Raw genomic sequence first — 18,853 nt, forward strand, 5'->3', positions numbered from 1 at the left:
CATTGGAATTAGGAGCTGAGACCATACAGGGAGAGATGGACCCATGTCATCAATTTAAAGTTGCTTCAGGACTTCTCTGGAGGTCCATTGTGACAAATCCACCAGCCAGTGCAGGGGACATGGGTTTGACCCCTGGTCTGGGCAGATCCCACATGCTGGGGGGCAACGAAGCCCAAGTGCCACAAATACTGAGTCCATAAGTAAACTAAATACTAAACCACACAAGCCATAACTACTGAGCCTATGTGGGGCAACTGCTGAAGCCCGTGCAGTAGAGCCTGAGCTCTGCAACAGAAGCCACTGCAGCGAGAAGCCCACGCACCACCACGACGAGCAGTCCTGCTCGCGGCACCTAGAAATGAAGATCCAGCTCAGCCAAAAACACGGAAATAAATAACTAATCTAAGGTACACTGAACTAAAGCTCATCAAATGGGGACTAGTCACTAAATGGGGGCTAGTCCGTCTAGTCAAAGCTATGGTTTTTCAAGTGGTCATGTATGGATGTGAGAGTTGGACCATAAAGAAAGCTGAGCACCGAAGAATTGATGCTTTTGAACTGTGGTGTTGGAGAAGACTCTTGAGAGTCCCTTGGACTGCAAGGAGATCCAACCAGTCCATCCTAAAGGAGATCAGTCCTGGGCGTTCATTGGAAGGACTGATGCTGAAGCTGAAACTCCAATCCTTTGGCTACCTGATTCAAAGAACTGACTCAGGGAAAAGACCCTGACACTGGGAAAGATTGAAGGCAGGAGGAAAAGGGGATGACAGAGGATGAGGTGGTTGGATGGATTTACTGACTCGATGGACATGAGTTTGAGCAAGCTCTGGGAGTTGGTGATGGACAGGGAAGCCTGGTTTGCTGCAGTCCATGGGGTCACAAAGAGTCAGACACGACTGAGCAACTGAACTGGGCTGAGTCACTAAAGAACACCTTTTAAAAAATAAAATGAGGTTGCTTCTGAAATAAACAAAAGCAACACACCCTCAAATTTTAAGTGAAGGTGAGTTTTCTTTGTGGTAACATACTGTCTTAACACCACAAGTTGATGATTATACCATAAAAACAGATTTTCTAGAAATATAAGGTTGAACTTATACTTAACCTGATGAAACTGCCATTTTGTAAATAAAAAATGGTCAGATGTTGGCAATTTCTTTTTTTTTTTTTTGGCCTCACTGCAAGGTATGTGGGATCTTAGTTCCCCGACCAGGGATCAAACTTGCGTTCCCTACAGTGGAGGCATGATGTCTTAACCACTGGTTGTTGCTGTTCAGTTGCTTAGTTGTGTCTGACTCTGAGACCCCATGGACTGCAGCATGCCAGGCTTCCCTGTCCTTCACTATCTCCTGGAGTTTGCTCAAATTCATGTCTGTTGAGCTGCTGATGCTATCTAACCATCTCATCCTCTGCTGCCCTCTTCTCCTTTTGCCTTAACCACCAGGCCGCCAGGGAAGGCCGAGATGGTGTCAATTTCAAATGGCTGGCCCAAGAGGAAAGCTGGAACTTTAGCCTAAGAATTTTATGGAAAATTATGAGTAGGGTCTGAACCACCATTACATTTTCTCCTTAAGTCTGAAAACACAGTAGTCACTACAAAGCTCCATGTGGAAACCCTTACTGGCATCTCTTATTCCTAAAAAGGTATTTTGTGAAAACAGAATCCTATTCAACTAACGTTGTCCCAGCAACCACTCATCAATACTGCTCTCCCCGCCTTCCCCTCAGCTCTTCTCACTGACACCCAAAGGCTGGAGGCAGACAAAAAAGGAATCTATTTTCTTTCTCAGAGCCCAAGCGATAACCTTGCTCAGTCCTTCAGGAGAGGAGGCTCAGGGCTCAGCAGAGCATCTGGGAGGGGACATTAGAACATTCTCAATAGACACCTCAAATCACCCAAGATGCTCCCGCCGCCCAGGACAGAGCTCTGGAGGGTTCCTGAAACTAGTGACAATGAACAACACAGCTCCAGCTTCTTTCTGGTGTGCTTGGAATCAGCCCTGGGCCAGACCCAAAGCCGCTTTGAGGACGGCTGGGACCCCGAGCTAGTCCTCGAGGAGGGAGCCTGGGCTCCACCAGTGAGCATGCGATGAGGAACCTAAGCTCCCCAGGCTTTTGTTGCGCTGGAGTTGTCAGCCCTTGGATACCTGAAAGAGGCTTCCCTCTGATGAAGGTAAACTTCTGTCACCTTCAAGGAGTATTGGCCTTAAAGGATGTCAAAGAAGGATCAGACGTAAGGAAGCATTCTGATAAACTCACAGACGTGAGATTCAGCGTAAGATCTGAAGAGAAGTCGCCCTTTTGAATTTGACATCAGAGAAGATGACTACCAGAATTTCTCCTAAGCTCTCTAGCCAGGCTGCTTCAGAGGCTAGGAGCGTGGGCTGCAAGCCTGGCTCTGAGCAAGGTGACCCCTCTGGCACTGAGCAGAGGCACAGCCTCTGTGCAATCCCTTTTTCATCTGCTTCCAGCCTTGGGGCATCAGTGAGGAGAGCTATGGGAGTGTGGCCAAGTTCCTTAGCCTCCCTGGGCCTCAGGATGAGAATAACGGCAGTGTCTACCTCACACGAAGCAGTCCCTGTTCATGAAAGCTCCTAGGACAGTGCCCAGCACACTAAAAGCTCTCCGTTTTTCTGGTACATAAGAATCTAAAGTCATCCGTGCTGTAAGGGACCCTTAGAGACAGTCCAAAGAAGCAGTCCACAGCCTGCGTCACAGATGACGCACCTGACCGGAAAGACCACTGACCTTGGGGACGTTCCTCTGAACTTTAAATGTCATGTGAGTGACAACTCTGGTGTTAGCAGTGACCACTTGAGCACCGGCACGCTCCCGTTAGGAGGAACGTTCTTCAGCAACACGTTGCTTAAACATCTCTTCTGCCCTCAAAACCTCACAGCTCAGAACGAGAGGTGTGATCTGTAGAGCACACTTCCTGCTGGACACAACACCTGTCCTGCGAACTTGACGCCGCCCAACGGCTGGATGTGGGTGCGGTGAGGTCACACGGCAGGGCCGGGGCAGCTGCACAAGCCTGGACCAGGAGAGGCCGTCCTGCCACAGTTGCAGGGGACCAGCCGCCCACACCCTCTAGAGACTCACACAGACAAACGCGCTGGCTCCAGAGCACAGCACAGCCCCCTTCGTAGTAAACACACACAGTGGGCAACAGTGAAGGAGGCATTCAGGAGGGTTTAATTACAGGCGAGAAGATGCCTCTGGCTTCATGGGTTTGTAAAGGCGTCACTCTGCCCCTTGTCTGCACAGGGCCGAATGAGACTGGAGCAGAAATTCCTCCTCTTTCTGATAGAGAACGAGGGTAATAAAAGCACCTTCGTCACAGGCTGTGTGAGCATCAATCATGTCTATGCCCTCCAGCAGTGCTGGGCACCGGCTGCCACTGTCGTGGGTGGCTGCCACAGTTGTGCGAAGCAACTGTGCCGACCCCAGGGTGGGCCAGGATGCCATCCTGCTGGTGATAGGGCAGTGCTGGTAATTTGGGGCTCCGGAGGCTGCATCGGCCCCATGAGATGCTATGTTCTCGCTGCCCCTTCATGTCCCTTTGAGAAACTGGTTCTTCAAGTACACGGACAGTAAATCATTCGGAGGAGACCAGCTACACTCTATTCGCCCTGAGGACAGAACAAGGCAAGAGAAGAAACGGGCTCACACTCCAGCAGCAGGGACTTTGTTTAGATAGGAGGAGGAACTGGCCTTCGCTAAAGATTAACTTGAAAACCTCACTAATTTGGGGTAATTGGAGGGAGGTGAGTCTGAATCACTTAAGACTCCAAGTGAGATCCTATTTTTAAATGAAATATAGTTTTTCGCTTTCAAGCACTTACAGAGACTCAAATGAGAGCGCTTTAGTAAATGAATAAGAGTGATAATTAGCGCCCTGTCTCTTTGGAGGGAAATGTAAGTGTTCTAGGAGAAAATTTTTCTTTAATGAAAGGGCAAAAGGAAGCTTCAGCTCAGCCCTGTCAAATGATTCCAAATTTTGACTGTGCTGTAAAGCAGGTGTAGAGTTAGGAGGCTGGATGTATGATAGTGTCTGAAAGCCAGGGCATGTGCGATGGTCCAGGTACAGAGGGCGCGGGGCTGTTGACCTCCCCAGTTTCCTTCAAGCTCTCTGCGTTTATTTGCCTTACGGCTTAGCTCTTTAAACACAAGGAGAATCCTTTAAGCCCTTGTGTCCTATCTTGTCATTTATTACCACCATGTGGCAACGCCAGGGTACGAGGCCAATAAATCATTGGGACGGGAAGTGACTACAGGCCAGATTAATTTCATTATCATCCTTAAGCAGATCGGTGTCTAGCACGGCCGGTGTCTGCAGTGAAGACTGATGTCCCCTCTCTCCTGACAGTCCTCCCCTTGCCTTGCAGACAGCGGTCGTGGATCTCCCCTCTCCCTGCTGGAGTGTCTTGTCCTGCATTTCCCTATTAATGCCAGTGAGTGGCCACACCCTCTTCCTTTGGGGCCCACTCCATGCCACACGGTGGCCAGGGGACGCCGAGAAGCCTGACCAGGGTGGGCCAGCCCTCCCTCCACAGCTGAGCAAGGCCAGCATGTGGGTCAAGACACCAAAGGAGGGCATTTGTGGCTGAGTTTCTGCCAAACTCGCCCAGACAAGCCCACCACCCAGAAACAGGAGGAGGAGACAGTGGCTGGGTGCGGCTCTCAAACGCAGATTGAAGGCGGAGTAAGCCTGATTCTAATTTTCCCAGCCCTTAGATTTCCTCTGGAGTAGCGCTTCTCCAAATGTGGCCCACCGACAGGAATAGGTACTTTCAGAAAGTTTCTTGAGCTTTTTAGAGTTTTTAAAAACTCAAAAGGCGCTGCAGCTTTTGGCAAGATGATACCAAGGTTGGAAAGTCCAAGATGCAGAAGGGCGAGGACAGGGACAGACTGTTAACCTGGCACATTCTCTGCGGGGCACCCTCCAGCAAAGGCTGCAGGGGCAACTCCGACCCAGGGATTACCCAGAGCAACAATTTCTCACCCGGTCCTGAGACCCACTCAGCCAAAGAGCCCAAGGCTCTGGGGGTCCTCTGCTCCCGGTGGTTGTCCAGGAAACCCTGGCAAGGACTGGTCTCAGATTCTGTCTGGTTGAGGGGAGTGCCCATCCCAAAGGCCTTCTTGGTGCAGACACGTCTCCATGGGATTTCAGCCCTGAAAGATGGGGCACTACTCTCCAAGGGCCTGGGAAGCTGCTCCTCTGCTTCTCCAGCTCCGCAAAGGCATCTGTGCATCTACCCAGCCATCCCCATGGCTTCCTGACCCCTCCCCTCCCCCAAATATCTCTCCCACCCACACAGCTCACGGTATGCACCTTCAGCCCATCTCAGAATACAGCTGCTCAGCTAATCTCTGAATTCATCTACTTGCCTCATTTTCTAGAGCCACAGTGTCATTCCTGGTCAACATCATTCCTTACCTGAAATCCTTTGAAGAGCCTCCTTGTTTCCCTGTTGGCACCTCCTATATCCATGCTCCACACACAGCCACAGTCATTTTCTGAGACACAAATTTCTCCTGCTTAAGATCCTCCAATGGTGTCCCACTGTGCTGGGCATAACAGCCAGACTCTGGACGAAGCCTCGGGGCCTGCATGGTCTGCGCTTCCCCGCTCCCCTCCGTCCCACTTCTCCGGCTTTCTACTGTGAGAAGCCATCCTGTACTGGTCAAGCCATGGGCCCTAGAGCCCAGCGATTTGGGTCCCAACTTCTCTCTGCCACTGACTAGCTACTGACTAGCTCACACTTCCCTGAGCCTCAGTGTACTCATCTATAAAGTGGGCTAATAATAGTCCCTACCTCATAGGACTGCTATAGATAGAATTTGCAGAAATAAAGGGAAAGGCTGAGACCAGCAACTGGCACAGGAAAGGAGTTCCATACACATTGGCTGTTACTGGCTCTCACTGCCACCTGTGCCCCTCTCCAGTTCTAGCTAATCTAAAAGTCTTTCTGCAGAAGAGCAAGCATGCACCCCTTCCCTGTTGGGAATGTTGGCCTGGGTAAAGTTCTCACTCTTCAGGTCTCAGATGAGTCACTGCTTCCTCCAGGAAGCCTTCCTGGATGCTCTGAGTCATAGCACTATTAAACTGCAAGATGTTGCCTCACGACTTGGCTTCTCTTTCCTTTCCATCCCCACCCTGGTCCCAGGGCTGTAGGCTCTCTGAGGTCAGGGACCTAGTCTTTGTTCCACTCGCATGCCTTCCCAGCTCTTAGCACAGAGTGGATATTCAACAAAGATTCGGGTAATTTACTGAATGACTCCCAGGATCCCGTGGTGTTCAGGAACCTCCCCTGCCTCCCCTCTTTGGTTCTGAGCATGCTTCTCTGGCACTCAGCTCTCTGCTGGGTCACATGTTCCCGTCACCCACCTCAACACTCACCCAGTAAGTGGGTCAGAGGCCACAGAGGTATCACTGAATATTCAAACAAACAGGAAATGTAAAACTTCTTCAGAAACAAAGGACCCTACACAGAGGTCACCAGGCCAGTAATGAACAGCGGTGCATCTTAGAACTCCTATAGCTTTGTTCAGAGTCAAGCTCGACAATGCCTTTTCCACTGAACAGGCCGGAGGTGAAGTTTCTAACCTAAACCACAGGATAGAGAGTGACTGGACCCATGAAAATCATAGCTCTGCGAAAGGAGATCCCAAACCACGAGCAAGTAAGGAAAACTCCTGCCCCTGAAACAAGCAATCTTCAAATGATTCCAGAAAACTGGTGGGAATCTTGTAATTTTCAAAGAATTTGCATGGTCCTGGACAGGATCTAGTCCAGTTTGGGCTGGGGATGCCTTTGTTCTTACCTCGTAGTGGCCAATGGTATTGAGCTTGGTGATTCCGTCTTCAAGAATCACAGAGGAGCTGTCAATATCCAGAAGTTCTTTGTGTCGTGTGCCCACTTGAAGCTCTGGAAAAAAATTTTTTTAAAAGAGCATTTTGTTTTCTTTTAAAATGACGCTGAGAAATGTAGCATACTACCGTGTCACTTTTGCAATTATTACTTATAGGAGACACAGGTTTGATCCCTGTCTGCTGTAAGTAAGACAGGGTTTGGGAAGATCCCCTGGAGAAGGAAATGGCAACCCACTCCAATATTATTGCCTGAAGAATCCCATGGACAGAGGAGCCTGGCAGGCTACAGTCCATGAGATGGCAAAGAATCAGACACGACTTAGCGGCTAAACAATAAAGCTAAAATAAAGTGGTTTTGCAGGTTTGGAGATGTTATCAGCCAGGCCAGTAGCCTGCGTTCTCTTCTGTTTTACTTTTATGTTTAGGGCTCTGATATGTAAGATTACTTTTTCCTGAAGCTTTTAGTCTGAGGCTAAGCCTGGAAATAAAGCCAAAGGAAGACAAAATAATGCATCCTCAGAGATTTAACTCTTCAGAAAATTCCAAAAGCAAATCTGCATGCCTACCACCTGTGTGTTCACAAGCAGGTGCTCTGGGAACGATCTGTCCGTCCCCGTGTGGGGTGCGCTGGTCGGCTGGCACCCCGGCATCAGGGCTTCAGCTTCTTTAAGAGGTCACCAACTTGTGCCCGAGGGTTAGAGTGTGGCCCGTGGATGTGGTTTTTTCTTGTTTTGTGAACCTGCACCATGCTTTATTATATTCTAATGTCAATTCAGAACCAACATTTAAAGATTGGAAGATTGCACATAAAAATTAGGACTTGTAATTTCTCTTTTGAATAAAACTGGATCATCTGGTAACACTGATCACACTGCCCCCCTACCTGGTTGGTGGCTTTCACCAATTAAGTTGGGTCCCACCAGTTCCCATTATCCCAGGTAGGCCGACACCCCTTACTTATGATGCCTCCTGCCCCTCTGGACATCTGCCTGTGTGAGTCTCTGCTCTGAGAGGTCTCCACACAGCTGCTTCTGGTATCGGATTTTAATACAATTTATGGCAGGTACCTAAGGCTATGCCTTAGTTTTCTGAGGGTAGCCTAGGAGCTAGTTTGGAAAATGATGAGACACGAAGAAGCCATTTGCCATCAGACTATAACGGGAAGCTCCTACGGGGCTTGTCCTGCTCCCTGTCCCACGCCCCACATCAGAGGCCAGGAACACCTGATGGGCAGAAACCCTAAATGGTGTGAGGATGGTCCTATGGACCTGACAGCGCCAGGACTGAGACCACTGGGCCATTTCCCCATGGGCCTTGGCTCCAAGGGCCTTTGTAGTCAGAGTGACACTCGAAGACGCAGGCGCAGGTCCAGGAAGCTGATGGTCCTGGGTTATGTCATGGTTGCCTGATTGGAGCTGCCCATTGACCCCGCCTCCAACCAAATGAGCTCACATGGTCTTGAAGGGCCCCCAGTCCAGCCAACAGAAGGAAGCAGAGACAGGAGGACGAGAGTGCTTTAGTGGCCTCGCTTCCCTTGAAGCCAGGCCTTGGAACTGCTATACATTTGCGTGGCTTCACTCATGGGGCCAGACCCCGCCCCCAGGTTTCTCTCAATGGCCCTTTCACAGGGGGTCTGCCTTGGAGGGCCAGGAGGGATGAATTTAATTGCCTGCTTAGTCGAGGCTACACCTGCACATGCAGGAGAGATGAACCTTGTTACGCTGCCTGTCACCGCTGCGATTTGGCTCTTTTTTCCCTATCCCATTATCTGCTGTAAAATCCCACGACAGTCTCCTGGGAGGGCTGCGTGGAGCTCAACTTTAAAATGTTGATGAACATTTGAGTGAAGTGGAGCCCTGTTAGCTCGCTCACGCATATGCTCGCCTTTGCAGTATACCAATAGAGCCCGAAAATGAATTCAGAGCAGATGCTGCTTCGTGGTGGGGGAGGACGGAGACTATACTTAATGCAGGATGCGATTAGCAGAGAGGAAGATGACCTTTCTAGCCTGCTGGGGTTCACACCCCAAGTCTGAGCCACCCACTAATGACACACTTGGTATCACAACAAACAAATCAAATGCCAACGTGAAACCCAACACATACAGAAGGCCTGAGGTTGACACCTTTTGTACTTCTTGATGCAAGGTGAATTCACTGGGTCTCAGGCAGGGTTAGCAATCTCATGAATCTGATTTACAAACATAATATATATATATATATTTTTTTTAAAAAGAACAGCTTCTTTGAAGGATCCTGGTTTTGTAGGATGATACTTGTGAGAGAACAATGCAATCTCCAGGTCCCTAGACATGCCCTCTGGGAACATTCCAGGCTAGTAAGCTTCAGCAAACACAGCCACAGCTACATGCTGGGGGCCCGGTGGGAGGGAGGGTAGGTGGGAGGGATGCTCATCAGGGAATTGGGACAAAATAGTATTGCCTTACCAAGTCCTATTTCATTCAGCTGAAGTCCATAAGGAGAGCCATTTTTGCTTAGGAATGCTTGGAAAATCTTTTCTTTGGCTTGACCTATGGTATCGCAATCAAGAACATTGACTGATATGTTCCGACAGACATCTGCACTCTCATTTTCTGGGATTTTTTCAAAGGTGACAGTTAATGCCTGCAAGAATACAAACAGGTTTCCAAGTCTATTAGATAATTGCAATCTGAAAGGCATTCATAAAAGACACAAACCTTGGCAAGTCCTACTAATACTTCTGATAGCACATTAGCAAATACCGTATCACGTTATACCCACTTTAATCTTTTTTCCATAATCCATTCTTTTCAGGGATAATGGAAAGGAAAACATAAAGTTAAAACTCTCATTATAGAGCAAGCATTGAATAAATATATTTGAGGGTAAAATATACACACACACCCCCCTAAATATTCTAAAAATGGTGATTTCATCTTCAAAAAAGAAAAAGGAATATTGGAAAACTTTCACAGTAGATGAGGGTAGACTGGGGACTATCTTTTTTATTACAAGGACCACAGATCTTAGAAGCAAAGTTCCAGGTGACAGGAAAGGTTATGAGGTCTCCGTATTGATCACGCCAGAGGTCACTTTTTAATGCGCAGCAGTGATTATGGTTATGTTCCTCTCCCCCTCCACTTTCAACCAGCTTCAGCCAGGCAGTTTCCTGAGCTCTCATTAAAACACCGAGATCCCCACTCTGTGCTATTATTCCTGCATTAATTACTTTACAGTTCAGCGCCATTACTTATGGTTTTTGTCAGTTAACATTCTCCCCGTGCAGTAAAACCTCAGAATCAGCCTAATGGGAGAAGTGGGGCCTTGGTGAATGTGTGAAAACTAAGAACTAGGGAGTATTTCCAAAGGAACGTAAATGCAATTTCAAGTTTACTTTGCCTAGGAATAAACCGATCTAAAACAACAAAGTTACATACTCGGGATTCTCAGTGGAGCTGATTCAGGCAAGTGCTGAGTGTTTTGTAATCAGCACAACATACAGTTCAGATTCTAAGGCACCCCGGTAATCGTGGAGCCAGACGACCTGGGTGTGGTGGCCAATGTGCGGTTACTTCGAGTTTTGAGCCTGGATACAGTGAGGGCATGTAAAATGATTAGCTGCTGGAAATGTTTACAAAATGAAAGCACAATTAATGTGGCAAATGGGGAGCCTTAGGGTTAATTCAACTTTAAAATGGGTGTAAGAATAGTGAAGTGAAGTGAAAGTCTTTGTGACCCCATGGACTATAGTCCACCAGGCTCCTCTGTCCATGGAATTCTCCAGGCAAGAATACCGGGGTGGGTTTCCATTCCCTTCTCCAGGGGATCTTCCCAACCCAGGGATTGAACTGGAGTCTCCTGTATTGTAGGTGGATTCTTTACCATCTGAGCTACCAGGGAAGAACACTATATAAGCACAGCACTCGCCCCCTAGCGTTGTTATCGAGATTAAATAAAGTAACTCAGGACGTCCCTGGTGGTTCATTGGCTAAAACTCCACAGTCCCAATGCAGGGGGCCAGGGTTCAATCCCTGGTCAGGGAACTAGATCCCACATGCCTCAACTAACACCCAGTGTCGCCAAATAAATATTTTTTAAAAAAAGATAATACGAGTCAAATGCTTGGCATTAGCTGGGCTGCTGGGAAAGGCTCAATGATGATGATAATGGTAAAAGTAACAGGCAGATTATTATTTCATGTAAGTCATCACTATGATTATTGTTAGTATCAGTATGCCTTCACATGGAAACAGAGACAGCCGGCCTTGAGCAGCTGGGACCCTGACTCCACCGTCAGGGTCTCTACCAGAGTCAAGAGCAAGCCTCCTGGAAGGAGAACGGGGCAGAACACCCGCTCGGGGTCAGACTCCTGGTTCAAGCCCAGTTCACCTCTAACTAGCTGGGTAACCTCTCTGGATCTCAGATTTCTCACCTGTGAAGTGGGAACAACAACAATAACTGCCTCCCAGGGCTCCCAAGATGAACTGAATTAATCACATCACACTTAGAATGGCGTCTGACGCGGGAGGTAGGACTGAAAGACCCCGGATGAAGGGGGGCTGGGGGACTTCCAAAGCTCCAGTGGGGGTGGGGGGGTTGCTCAGAGGCACGTTTGCTGCCTTTACATCCTCCCCCTACAATCCTACTCACAGTTGTCCAAGAGTAAATCTTGGTCAGGTCCTCACCGAGAGACTGAAACTCTTGAATACACGCTGGCTGGAATCTGAGGTGAGGCGGTGGTCTCGGTCTGGCCTGTGAGAGCTTCCCTTTCCTGAAACAGAGAGTGGCCCCCTTGACCGTTCTCAGGGCATATTCCTGTTCTGGGTCAGCCGCTCACCAAGCAGGGATGCAGGACCCTGACCCCCGACCCGCTGGGCGGGTGAGAAGCAGCGGAAAGGGCGAGAAGGAAGCCCAGAGTCCTTTTCTCACCTCCCTTTTTAGTGACACTTTCTGGGCTTCCCTGGTGGCTCAGATGGTGAAGAAAATGCCTGCAGTGCAGGAGAGCCAGGTTCAATCCCTGGGTGGGGAAGATCCCCTGGAGAAGGGAATGGCAACCCACCTCAGTATTCTTGCCTGGAGAATCCCATGGACAGAGGAGCCTGGTGGGTTACAGTCCATGGGGTCACAAAGAGTCGGACACAACTGAGTGACTAACACTTTCACACTGGCCCCCTGCCAAACGCACTTCCAACACCTGGTTCTTCTAATCTTCCCAGTATCCTGGGGCAGAAGGGTGCTGTATTATCATTATTATTATCCCCACTTTCTGAGTGAGCAAACAGAGGCCTCGACCTCTAGGGAGACGATGAGTCTGAGGTGGCACCTCGAACCCCTCAGTTTCAGTCCCTTGCACCCAGGGACCCTTCCTCCTCCTCCTCCCCATCCCACCTACAGCCCAGGAGCCCTCTGAACCACCAGGAATCTGTCTTAAGTCGGGCCACGACCAAAGACCTAAGCTGCATTTTCCGCACACACAGCGTTCCTGGAGGGGCTGGAGGGGCAGACGGCAGCCTTGCCCTGTAGGGTTGGTCGGAGTGGCCTTGCCCACGTCTCCCTGTGTTTCTCCAGCTGGTCTCCTCCCCAGGAGCAGCAGTGGTTGTGAAACCCATGTCATGGAGCTTCCAAAGGTAAAGACGAATGAAAAGCCCATTTTAATCAGAGCTCCAGCGATCCCAGCTTGTTTACCAGTTTCGTAAGTATTTGTGAAATAACATCCTGTGACTACCTAAAGGGCACTATTGTCTTCAACAAAAACACCTCTTTATAGGCAATAAACATTCTTTTTAAAAACATAACCAAAAGGGGAAAAAAAAAACCCTTAACTGGATGTAAAATCATGTAAATCCACCACTGCTTCCACAGTCAGATGGGTGGAAAAAGGTAAAATGGCATTTTATAGAGTCCATGGGGAATTCAGAGAGTAAATTTAGAGACAAATTGATTTGTGTTCATTTTTTATGCTGCTAACGCTTAGTGCTCCAACAGCAGTTTCTGAATGTGCAGGTGTAGCCGGGGGACCTCAGAGCAGGCCCTTGCTCATAATCCGATCCCCAGGCTTGGAAAGCTCATGCTGGGCCTCTGCTTCTCCTCACAAAAGGCTCCCCATGGAATCTCCCCTTCAAAACCCACTTCACCAGAGTCCTTCGTAGAGGCACAGTATTAGGGACCAGGGCTAGGAGAGATCTTAGGACAGGGTTCCCAACCCCAGGGTCACGGACCAGTACAGGTTGTGGCCTGTTAGGAACCGGGCCGAACGGCAGGAGGTGAGCCGAGGGCGAGCTAGTGAAGCTTCATCTGCAGTTACAGCCACTCTCCGCCGCTCACATTACTGCCTGAGCTCCGCCTCTTGTCAGATCAGTGGCGGCATTAGATTCTAGCAATAAAGTGCACAATATATGTGATGTGCCTGAACCATCCCCAAATCACCCTCTGCCCCACCCTGCTCCTGGTCAGTGGAAAAACAGCCTTCCATGAAACAGGTCCGGGCTGCCAAAAAGGATGGAACAGCCGCCTGAAGACACAGTCCTCATTCTCAGATGAGCCACAATATACTTGAGAACCAAAGCATCACTTTTGAAACAATATTCAGCCACCAGATATGACTCTTCCACTCTCAGTACGCGTTCAGAGAACCCAAGCAGAGAGGACAGGAGGGCTGAGAGCCCATGGCACTGGCGCCGGGCCACCTGGATCATCCCCTTCTCCTGCTCCCTAGCTGTGGGAGCATGGGCAAGTCCTCCAGCTTTCCTGAGTCTCAAAATTCTCATTGCCCCTATCTCCAAGAAGTGACAGGATCACTAAATCAAGACATGTAATAATAGAAAATTAAGCAGTACTTCCTGTGTGCCAAGCACCACGGTAAATGATGTGTATTAGTATATATAAACTCATCTCAGAAACAACCCTATGACATAGATTCTATTATTATCCCATTTTACAGATAAGAAACTGAGGTACAGAAAGGTTAAGTACGTTGTAAAAGATCCCCTGGCGAGGAAAAGGCAGAAGCAGGCACTCGAGCTCCGTGTTCTTAAACATTTGCTGAGCCTGCCTTTCAAAATATGAAAATGTTTTGAAAAACAAGTACAGTTCAAATCTATGGGGTGGCAATTAATTTTTCAAGATGTACAAAAGGCTAAAGTGCTCTAAAATGCACCTGGTCTCTTCTCCAGAAATCTGTCCCTCTGTTGAGAGGAATTACTCTAGCTATGAAAGTGTCAACAAAGCTGGGGCGATAGATACGGTTGGCTATTCAGTCCGCAGCTGTTTTCTTCCTTCTTTGCCAGACAAAAGCCAGGTATCAACAGCAGTGGGTCCAATCTAGGCTAAGAAACACGATTGATGGTGACTTTTCTCCTCATTCACCAGCGACTGGTCATGTAACCCAGCTGTGGCCAATGAGACATTAAGGGAAAAGGTTTCTGCAAAAGGGAAAAGCAGTGCTTAGAGCTGTGGCAGCTATTTAGTGACTAAGAGGAAGGGCCAAGAGAGCATGGAGATAGTGACCCAGAGCCCTGACACTGCTGAGTACATGGACCTGCCTTGTGGCTGCTTACCTCCAGATTTCCAGCTCTCAGACGCAACTCCATGCTTTTAGGATTTCACACACTATTAGTCATATTTTCTCTTACATACATCTGTCTGCACCCAACCTGACAGAGCTTACTTTGTTGATGCTGAGATTATAAAGTCATTCATTGACACCCATCTACTTGACACATACTGTGTGCAGGGCATTGCAAATGATCACAAATGGAAGCTAGCACTGATCCTGCCTGGGAAGTATTTGGAGACTGATACAGCTGTGGGATATACACACAAATTCTAATGCCAATAGAAAACAGTAGTCATCAGTGGGGTGCTTTAGAGGTTCAGAGAGATATTGTCTCTACCTTGGAGGAGGGTTTTCAAAGGGGGAGAAATCAAGGAAGGCTGCATGGAGGAAGGGGCATTTGAATTCGGTCTGGAAAGGCATTACATGTGCAATGGTAGAGAAGGAGGCCTCTCGACTATGGAGACTCTTGGCTTCAACTCTAATCAGACTGATGTTGCAGCAAGCTTCAATCTTTTGCTCACGCTAGTAGGTCAAGAAGTCTAGGTAAAGAATCTCACTTCCTCTGGGGGAAGAATGGCAGGTAGAGGCTTGAAGAACCATGCTTGCCTTTCCAAAACCACCATCTGCTGCATGAGGGAGAAGCCCTGTACTATTTATAGAAACAAAGTCTGAAGACGAGAATGCTGGTTTAGGTTTCTAATAATAATAGCCAGCACAGACCGAACACTCACCATGTGTCAGGTATGCTTTGCTAACTCATTTAATCCTTACAACTGCTGTCTGTTGTGGGCACTATTATTAGCATTGTTTAATGGATGAAGAAACTGAGACAGAGAGGGTCAGAAACGTGTCCAAGATCGCAGAGCTGTTGAGGGTCATAACTAGGCCATATTCACACTCTTAACTGCAGAGCCAAATGGGCAGCAAGGTGATAAACCTCTGAAGGGAAGGCCCCACCTGCCTGGGGTTCTTAGTAAACGCTGTCTGAGCAGACAGGTTGGACACAGAAGAGGAGACTCGATCTCCTGGCATGGGACCCCGTGGAACCCACTCAATCTGGAGCAGCCTGTGTCTCAGGCCCCGCTGGCAAGCACTTTTAGGAGCCCCGTGTTCACCCAGAATAAAGATGACCTTTCCCAGCCCCTGTTGCAGCTGGGTATGGCCATGTGATTCAGTTCAGGTCAGTGAGATTCAGCAGATGTGTTATGTGGCAGCCCCTGGGAAACTTCCTCAAAAGACAGCTGGTGACCATTTGTCAACTTTTCTGTGGCTCAGCACATGTCCTGCTGGTTGGACTGTGGAAGGAGGCTGGCGGGGAGCAAACACCTTAGGTCCTGAGGTGACCTCAGGATAACAAGAGAGGAGATAGGGTCTGCAAGGACATCCCAGCAGAGGCACCCACCAAAGCTGGCCTGAACACCCTAGAACTTCACATGGGTGAGAGAGAAATTCCCCTGTGGCTTAAACCACAGGTATCTTGGGTCTCAAGGAACCATGGATTCAGGAACAATGCCTTAGCTATTATCAAGAAGGGGTCTTAGAAGAGCAAGGGGATTTGGAAGGCACAGGTACCAAACTCAGAGAAAGGACCAGACTGGAAAGATCCCGTCCTTCACTGCAGGTCACAGTCCAGCCCCTTGGGGTGTGCAGGACTGCACCCCCAGTTAGCTATGCAGGAGTCACTGTGGTCTCCTGTTCACATCTGTCCAGTGAGATATTGCATGCTACAGGTTGTACAAGTCCACGTATAGGGTTATGGGTAGCATTTTCAATAGTAACATAAACGTTTAATGACAATGGATGCAGCTAATCAACTTCCCTGTATCACCCATCATCAATAAATGACCGACCAGAAAGAACAGCGAGGGGGCAGTTTGTGTTTCAACACATAATGAGGACTTCCCTGATGGTCTAGCGGTTAAGCATCTGCCTGCCAATGCATGGGACACAGGTTCGATCCCTGGTCTAAGAAGATCCCACATGCCGTAGATCAACTAAGCCCACGCGCTACAGATACTGAGCCCACACTCTAGAGCCCGTGCTCTGCAACAAGAGAAGCCACCGCAACAAGAAGCTGGCACACCACCTAGAGAGTAGCCCCCACTTGCTGAGCTAGAGAAAGGCTGTGTGCAGCAACAAAGACCCAGCACAGCCATAAATACATAAAAATAAATAAACAACAAGCACATGCTCTGTGGCATGATGGCTAGACATCTTACAGATATTATTTCCTGACCTCGTTAACAAATGTACAAGGCTAGGGTTTATAATCTACCTGTTTAAAGATGAGGAAACAGGTTTAGAGAGGTTGGGTGACTTGCCCAAGGTCACACAGCTAGTTTGTAAAGTGGCTGAGCTCAGAGTCACACCCAAGACTGTCAGACTCCAAACCCCACCTCTTCTGAGCTGAGCATCATGGCACCTAGACACATAATACTGCTGCTTCGCTAGCAGCTTTACCCATCAGCCCTTAACCAACTTGGCGGTTTCAGGTATTTGGGAGGTAGAAAAAATAAGGCTGCAGAGGGCTGAGCGGATTCAAGCAGGGGGAGTGGCATTGTCTCCCGCTTTCCCCACAGTTTGGTGGGAAAAGAATGATCCATCTACCTCTTAACCTCACCAGCCACATTCTTGGCTAATGATGGCAGGGGCGTTGCTGCATCCTTTCTGGAATACCTTCTTATACCTAGAAACCAATTTCAAAAGAATTTATTACAAACCAGCAACTTTACTGTAAAAGGTCTTAGGCCAATAATTGCTTTCATTAAATAAAACCTATAAGATACATTTCTAATTTCACTGCAGAACCAAATGAAGGTCAAGAGAAAATCTGGTTTTTATACTAAACTGGAATTAGAAGAAAACCACTTCCAGAAGTTCAGCAGGAGCAGTGAGAGCGCAGAATTAGACGTGCAAGTCTCAGAAAAGTTTTTGATCTGAGGCTTATCTCAAACTGGCGTTGGCCCGGGGACATCCTACCAGCCTCCCCCTCTAATGATGCTCTTGCTTGACCTGCAGACCCCTCCCCAGCCTCCTTTTCCTTTCCCCACCAAAGACTGAGAGCCCAATGCTTCCTGTGTCAAGGTATTTGACCCCCTGACAGAATAATGAGGAGGAAAGGTCTTTTCCATTTTGAAGAAAAAAAACCAAATTAATGGAGAGAATTTCCTCAAATTTAAGTTTCTCTCACAAGTTTTTCTACACTTGTTAGCATTTACTAACACTTGTTCATGCAAATATCAAGTGAGAATCTGTCTGATTTAGCCCAGAATGATTGATTCCAATATTTTAGGTTTAATGTGTTTCACAGGTTTTTGGTCTTTCTGGCAAAACGCCCATAAATTACAGCTTTGTGGATAGTGATGAAACATTTCCACTGCTGTGTCCCTCTAAGGAGAGGAAACAGGCCAAGGTTTTTGGGAGAAGGATGGATTTTAGTTCTTTTCCTCTATTATGTCAAGCTCTAGATTAAAGGCTGGCAACATTTCTGTAAAAAGCCAGACAGTAAACATTTAAGACTTTGAGGTCTGTATCCTCTCAACTGTAACTACTCAACTCTGCCATTGCAGCAGAAAAAAACAACCACAGACAAAGTAACTGAACGGGCATGGCTGTGTGCCAATAAAACTTTATTTGTAACAATCAGCAGAAGGGCCACATTTGGCTCACAGGCTCTTGTTTGCTGATTGCTGCTCTAGATAACAATAACATCACACAGAATGTTGACTTTAACAATACAAAAGAAGACTAATCTAAAAAATGTCTTTATCTCCACTATGATTTCCTATAAAAGTCACCATCCTCTGAGGAGTACAAATATAAATAAGAATCCTTAATGATGAAGTAAGAGAGTCACATTTGAGCCATAAAGAAGAAAATTAAGTACTTTTGTATTTAGGTAACTAAATTATTTTCTAATCCCATGACTATGGATGTAAGAACAAAGAGTATGAAGAGGAAAGTCATTTAAAGCACTCATTTAAGGTTAATTTTTCATTTTCCACTGCCTGCCATCAAATAGGATGACTTAACCTCATATGATTATAAAAAATGGTTTTGCTTCTGTGATCAGAAAGCTCAGAACAGCAACTATGGAGTTAGTAATGGTTTCAGTATTATTGCAAGTCATAATGGAAATGATGTGCACGATGTGAGAGAGAAAAGGGGGAAAAAAGCTTAAGAACTGTTAATTAACTTTACTGTTTGGCCACAAATGCTAGGAGTATTAAAAAACAAGATTGCTGAAGAGCAAACATCAGGATTTAATGAACAATGGGATGTAATTGAAGTAACAGAGAATGACTTAATCGGGACAGTGGGTTGTTTAATTATGGGGATAATGGATCTTCTGAAAGGACAAACTAAACGGAAGAGAAGGAGCTGGGGCATGGGGGGCAAAGCCACTGTGTTGAAGGAAGCTTGTCGATGAGCAACTCTTGCT

At 47.7% G+C, this 18,853-nt stretch overlaps 1 protein-coding gene across 2 annotated transcripts in view; it reads right to left on the minus strand.

Moving 5' to 3' along the window:
- Positions 1-18,853, minus strand: part of PLXNC1 (plexin C1) — a 157,124-nt gene that overhangs the window by 17,336 nt on the left and 120,935 nt on the right. Inside the window, exons 22-24 of one of the 2 annotated variants that reach the window (XM_044941823.2) lie at positions 9,323-9,500; positions 6,828-6,931; positions 1,333-3,632 (exon numbers count right to left, since the gene is read on the minus strand). In XM_044941823.2, the coding sequence (XP_044797758.1) occupies positions 3,624-3,632; positions 6,828-6,931; positions 9,323-9,500 (291 nt within the window). In that variant the 3' untranslated portion in view covers positions 1,333-3,623. Of the gene's footprint in view, positions 1-1,332; positions 3,633-6,827; positions 6,932-9,322; positions 9,501-18,853 lie in introns of those variants that run through there. The other variant, XM_025284337.3, reaches the window with a different exon arrangement.

The sequence above is a fragment of the Bubalus bubalis genome, chromosome 4 (genome assembly GCF_019923935.1).
Source record: "Bubalus bubalis isolate 160015118507 breed Murrah chromosome 4, NDDB_SH_1, whole genome shotgun sequence".
In the NCBI taxonomy this organism is placed as follows: Eukaryota; Metazoa; Chordata; class Mammalia; order Artiodactyla; family Bovidae; genus Bubalus; species Bubalus bubalis.